At 42.0% G+C, this 6,544-nt stretch overlaps 1 protein-coding gene across 1 annotated transcript in view; it reads right to left on the bottom strand.

Annotated features, from left to right (window-relative positions):
* ZRSR2 (zinc finger CCCH-type, RNA binding motif and serine/arginine rich 2) overlaps positions 1-6,544 on the bottom strand; it is a 22,582-nt gene that overhangs the window by 15,599 nt on the left and 439 nt on the right. Inside the window, exons 2-6 of the mRNA XM_026087160.1 lie at positions 5,124-5,203; positions 4,865-4,964; positions 3,094-3,202; positions 2,663-2,749; positions 418-456 (exon numbers count right to left, since the gene is read on the bottom strand). Of these exons, the coding sequence (XP_025942945.1) occupies positions 418-456; positions 2,663-2,749; positions 3,094-3,202; positions 4,865-4,964; positions 5,124-5,203 (415 nt within the window). The remainder of the gene's footprint in view (positions 1-417; positions 457-2,662; positions 2,750-3,093; positions 3,203-4,864; positions 4,965-5,123; positions 5,204-6,544) is intronic.

The following is a 6,544-nucleotide window of genomic DNA, read 5'->3' as shown; positions in this document are numbered from 1 at the left end:
AGAGGAGTTGTGCCCTCCTCTGCTGCTGAATACTTTGATTCAGAGCCTGCCATCTGCTTAAAAAGCAAGCTGTCTTGCCACCCAGAAGGACTGGCAGATTTATTTAGAATTCTAACTCACAAATATACCATCATGTATAGTTTTTAAACAGCATACAAAACAGAATTTCCAGATTTATTTTAGACTCAGATCTTGTGAGCTGGAATGAGCAGGCACAACTGCAAGGCCACCAAACAGCCAGAAATACGCTTAATTATGTAACACTCAATAAATACATTACAGCTAATGCAAACCACAACATGTTAAGTTTACTCAGGCCATTAAGTTCTTCAGAGCAGATGGACAACACGCTAGAAGGCAAACACCAGGTAGCAATTAAATCATTTTTCATTTTTTTGGAAAAGTCTCTGAACATACCTGGCTTTCAGCTTGATCCAGCATCTTCTGCACAGCTGCCTATAAATGGTGCAAACACAGGACTAGTGAAAACCCTGAGGACACGCAAAACATCTGGTTTCTTTAGTTAAGAACCTAATTTGCAATACTGATTATATGTAAYGAAAGTTTGATGGGTTTTGCTTTAAAAAACAGAAGCTTTATTTTTGCTCTATAGTACCTCACACACTACAAAGCTGTTAAAGGATACATCTGACAACTTTCATGTAGATGAATTTTTTAATCTAAATGCTAGAGAACTTAAAGTTGCATTTTCTCTTTTCAAACTATCATTGAACTACTCAATACTTAAATGTACCTTTTGCACGAGTACTCTGCTGAGTTACTGTTATATACATAATCATTTAGTTGTGCCAAACTTAGAACATTTTGTAGCACAAAGAAAACGTTGCTTACTGAGCCTCTGTTAAAGTAAAATGAGTAACTGTTAGGAAATGCTATCAGAAACCTGGTAAGTTTTACTTCATCTAGTCTTGCAAACACAGAAAGAAGATGAGAGGACATGCCTTCCCTTTCCTCCACTAAGTGAGATGAACAAAGCAATAAAGTCACTTTCCAGGACTAACCTGAAACCAGCTCTAATAAATTTATTCTAGGAAGTTCCAAAAATAAAAACATTTATACAAAAGCAACACAGGAATGTATACTAGCATTATGCTAATTTGGAAGAGAATTAATTAAGCTAACAAAGAGGAAGACCAAGTAGAAAAAAAAGATGCAATCCAAGATGAGGACCCAGAGAGCATCTGGTATTAATCATCATGTATGTCAGATATTATCCATACTGTTGAAAAAAAGCAGAAAATCTGTGTTCCTGTATTAGGGAGGAAAAAAAGACTTTTATAAATTAATAAAATCAGAATTTGAATAAGATGCTGTTTCATGAGACAGGACAAATCAATTTAACAACTCTTGGCTGCTGAAATGGGTGGCTCCACTCCCAGCTGGGCACTCCGACAGCCTGCCTCTGGGTGCTTGTCAAAGTCCTCCATGAGCCAATTTAGCTCACTAAACCAGTGAAATAGTCATCCGGGGGAGAAAAAAAAAACAAAACAAAAAAAACAGAAAGCAGCTTCCACTAATTCAGGGAACCAATTAGCCCACTGAGGGATGAGACAAACACAGACAAAAGGAGAAGGAAGGAACAAAATCCTGCTGTTACTGTGGTTCAACTCTCTTCTAACCACATCTCAACCTTAAATAAAGGATGCAAACATTTACTCTGCCTACTCTGCAAAGAGAGAAAGGGACACTTAAGAGGAAGACAGAAAATATAAAAAAACCAGGAAATATAAAAACTGCTGTTCTTTCTCATTCATCATGGAAGTGTTACGTAACCAGTGACACTATCAACTATTAAATGCAGAAGAGAATACTCTTTGCTCATTTCTTTTCTCCTACTGTGACTAGAGTCAGGAAACTGGAGAATCCAATCAGCATTTTTAGCAAGACATCTCCAACAGAAATAGCTAGAACTTTGTATCTTTTGCAGCTGTGCAGAAGCTAATGAGAGACAGATCCTAGAAAGCTGCAAGCCCCTTTACTGATGATAGGCCAGTCCTCACTTCAGATTTTTGTACAGGGCAACTCACATCCCAGTCATTCAAATTCTAAAACTTAAGAAGAATGTACAGTTAACAGAAATTTCATCAATGACTAATATCTTCACTATAATTTTCCTTCCCACCCAAGGAGCTCTGAAAAAAAAAAAGATACGTCCTGTTGGATGAGTCAGGTAAAGAAGAGCTGCAATATATCTTTTGATTAAGAACTATGTTAAGGAACAGCAGCAATGTAACACCATATTCCATATCCTCGTCAGGAATTTTCTTCAACACTCATTGTGTTCATATGAGACATTAAATAAGGATTATCCTTAACACAAAATGCAAAAAGGGCACATATCAGAACTTGCATTGACAATGCACCTTTGCGTTTAGCTGATGTAAAAAACTACAGAGGAAACATATTACGAGCAACCAGATGCATTAAAATTAGTTATCCTTCTAGGTATATGAATTCATTAGATTCATCTATATCGATGAAGTATATTTTCAGCAATTTAGATAGAATGGAGAGAGGAAGTAACTAACATATTTATGCATTCCCTAATTAGAATAAAATGCTTCTTCAACATGCATAGACTGTTGCATCTGATAATGTGAGAGGATATGTAACATGTTTATCCTCCCACTGCAGGAATCACCTCTCTTTCTCTCTTCTGCTGTTGCTTCTGCTGTGCCACTTCTCTCGCTTTTCTTTGCTGTTCTTCCCATTCTTCTTTGATCTTTCTCTTTAGGACAAAAAATACAGAAAAAAAATGAATGCTTTATAATCATTGTAGCCAAGTTCAAAACTATCATGTTGTGTTACTCTTTGATCATCAAGTTTTCATTCAGTCGTAAGTAAACAAATCTCTGGAGAAAAACCTTTATGAAGAACCTTTTTTTAAAAAAAAAAATTAGCTAGAAAATTCTTAAATTTTGCTCTTCTAAAGTGGAAGAAAAATGAAAGAAGAGCTTATACTTTCAAATATATCAACATCAAGAAAACTGGGTCTGCTAAGGAAAGTAGAAGATATTACACTAAATTTTTCTTACTGCCAGACACAACTATAATTGTCATTCTATACATCACCTCTTCTTCTTCTTGACGTTTTCTTGCAGCCTCTTCTTTTTCTTTCTTAAGCTTGAACTCTTCTTGGGCCTTTTCTTCTCTTAGCAACCACTGCTCATGTAGTTTTTGTCTGCCAACAAAACCACATATCACTTAGGGAAATTGTAATCACAGAATCACAGAATCGCTGAGGTTGGAAGGGACCTCTGGAGATCTTCTAGTCCAACCCCCCTGCTCAAGCAGGGTCACCTAGAGCACATTGCACAGGATTGCGTCCAGGCGTGTTTTGAATATCTCCAGAGAAGGAGACTCCACAACCTCTCTGGGMAACCTGTTCCAGTGCTCTGTCACCCTCACAGTGAAAAAGTTTTTCCTCATGTTCAGATGGAATTGTCTGTGTTTCAGTTTGTGCCCGTTGCCTCACGTCCTGTCGCTGGGCACCACTGAAAAGAGTCTGGTCCCATCCTCTCGACACCCTCCCTTCAGATACTTGTACACGTTGATAAGATCTCCTCTCAGCCTTCTCTTCTCCAGGCTCAACAGGCCCAGCTCTCTCAGCCTTTCCTCMTAAGAGAGATGCTCCAGTCCCCTAATCATCTTTGTGGCCCTTCGCTGGACTTGCTCCAGCAGTGCCACATCCCTCTTGTACTGGGGAGCCCAGAACTGGACACAGTACTCCAGATGTGGCCTCACCAGGGCTGAGTAGAGGGGGAGGATCACCTCCCTCCACCTGCTGGCAACACTCTGCCTGATGCACCCCAGGATACCATTGGCCTTCTTGGCCACAAGGGCACATTGCTGCCTCATGCTTAACTTGGTGTCCACCAGCACTCCCAGGTCCTTCTCCGCAGAGCTGCTCTCCAGCAGGTCAACCCCCAACCTGTACTGGTGCATGGGGTTATTCCTCCCCAGGTGCAGGACCCTGCACTTGCCTTTGTTGAACTTCATGAGGTTCCTCTCCGCCCACCTCTCCAGCCTGTCCAGGTCCCTCTGAATGGCAGCACAGCCCTCCGGTGTATCAGCCACTCCTCCCAGTTTTGTATCGTCAGCAAACTTGCTGAGGGTGCACTCTGTCCCTTCATCCAGGTCATTGATGAAGAAGTTGAACAAGACTGGACCCAGKACTGACCCCTGGGGGACACCGCTAGCTACAGGCCTCCAACTAGACTCTGCACCGCTGATCACAACCCTCTGAGCTCTACCATTCAGCCAGTTCTCCATCCACCTCACTGTCCACTCATCTAGCCCACACTTCCTGAGCTTGCCTATGAGGATGTTATGGGAGACAGTGTCAAAAGCCTTGCTGAACTCTAGGTAGACAACATCCACTGCTCTCCCCTCATCTACCCAGCCAGTCATTCCATCAGAGAAGGCTATCAGATTGGTTCAGCATGATTTCCCCTTGGTGAAGCCATGCTGACTACTCCTGATCACCTTCTTTTCCTCCACATGCTTGGAGATGGCCTCCAGGATGAGCTGCTCCATCACCTTTTCAGGGATGCAGGTGACTATCCACAATCTGTGCAATTGTTGCACATACTTTCATATGACAAACCAAATAACCAAAACATACAATTCAAATTTTGTAGTTCAGCATTAACTGCAGCTTATCTGATATTCCTTAAAATAGGAATTTCTATGGGAAATATTAAGACTTTGAAAAAACCTATATACCCTAAAATATAGAAAATAAATTCTGTTTTACAGAGTATGTTGCAACCTTTTAATTTATCATAATGCAATTGACTAGAAACTTACCTACTCCATACATTTTAGTTTCTAGATTTTTTACCTTTCTGCCTCAAGTTTTTTTTCTTCTTCTTCTTCTTCTTCCTCTTCTTCCAGTTCTTCTTCTTCCTCCTCAGACATTGATTCATCTTTTTCTGTAGCTTCTGAGATTAAAAAAAAAAAAGAAACAATGCATCTGAATGATCAGATGTTATAGGCAGCAATAAACAAAATTATGTCTTGTTTAAAAAAAAAGCAAGAAAAAAATTCACTACCAGTTCAACTGACAATACAAAATGCAATAAAATACACTTTACGCTTACCTGAATCTCTCAGTTTGGCGAGTGCCTGGCGCTTTTTTTTCCGCTTTTCTTTCTTCAGAATAGCTCTATATTTTTGATGGCTGAAGATGACAGAATACTTTTATGTTACAACAGCCAAAGAATTTTACTGTCATAAATGCATTCAATTACATCAGCAATATAAAACCCACAAACTGCAAAATTAACAAATATCTATATGAAACAGTAACTCTACAAAGATATTTAACAGGGATATCTGACATTTCAATAAAATCTGTGGCTATGCTGTTAGGGCTGCATGTGGCCAGCAGCAGCTGACCCTGGTTTCTGAAACTTGAACACTAGATGAGACTAGCAACAAAAATTTGAAGAACCCCTTATCCTGAAGTTTTGGCCACCCTTTCAGCACATTCCAGTCTTTCCTCTCTTCTGCAGGGTATGAAATTCTAAAAGTCTCTGCCTAAGGCAGAAATTCTTGGTATCTTGATACCCTTCATATACACTGAAGACAGCAGTCTTAAGGTATACAGTTACCAAAGGCACACATACCAATCACCACAGATAATTCTCAGATCTCAGATTTTTCCACAACTGATTCTTGGCCAGACTGATCCTTGCCTGTCTGACAGCTCTCCAAGGCCTGCCTGCAAACAGCACTATGTTTTCATTATAGCTAAAACTTCTTAAGGTATCTAAAAGCCTTTTCATATCAACCCACTTTCTGTCATTTTTCATTCTCGCTCTCTTCTTTCCCTCCAGTTTGTAATAGAAGAATAGGAAGGAGGGATTACCTTCAACTCACCAAGTAAGATCAAAATCTCGCCATTTCAGATTATGTAATTTTAGAAGATTCCACAGTTACTGCTCAGACAGGCAAGAACTCTCACCCACAGCTCTATCCCTTCCACTCATGGTTACCCAGAAAGTCACCACCTGCACAACTGTGTCATTCGTGATGCTGTGGTGGTCCTCCAGGAACCTGAGCGCTTGCACTCAAAGAGCAACTCCTCTTTGCATGCGCTGCCCACATCTGAGCCTCCAGCTTGGATTCAGGAAGCCTAGTGACTCATCCTGTAGTATCAACTACCCAACAGGAATCTCATCCCCTGAACTAAGCCCTGCGTCTGATGGGAGGCTTGACCTCCTTCCCAGTTCCCAGGCTTTCTTATCAGCTACTGAAGTGCGGGAAAGAAGAAGGGAGCAAGGCCGCGCCAGGAAGTGCAGGGCCGGGGGCTCGCAGCGCCGGCCCAGGGAGTCGATCGCCCGGGAGGCAGCGCGCAGAGCTGGCTCTGGGCACGACGGGCCCCACGGGCCCCACCACGGCCTTCACTGGGGCTCCTGCCCTGCAGGCGCCCCGCGGGGGGCTGAGCACGCTCGGGCCCGGCCCCCCACCCCGGCAGCGCCGAGCGCCCGCACCCGGCCGGGCCCCACCGGCGCCCGCT

The sequence above is a fragment of the Apteryx rowi genome, unplaced genomic scaffold, assembly GCF_003343035.1.
Source record: "Apteryx rowi isolate R43461 unplaced genomic scaffold, aptRow1 scaffold_706, whole genome shotgun sequence".
Taxonomy (NCBI): domain Eukaryota; kingdom Metazoa; phylum Chordata; class Aves; order Apterygiformes; family Apterygidae; genus Apteryx; species Apteryx rowi.
The sequence above is the reverse complement of the archived record's forward strand: the minus strand, read 5'-3'. Positions and strand labels throughout refer to the sequence as shown.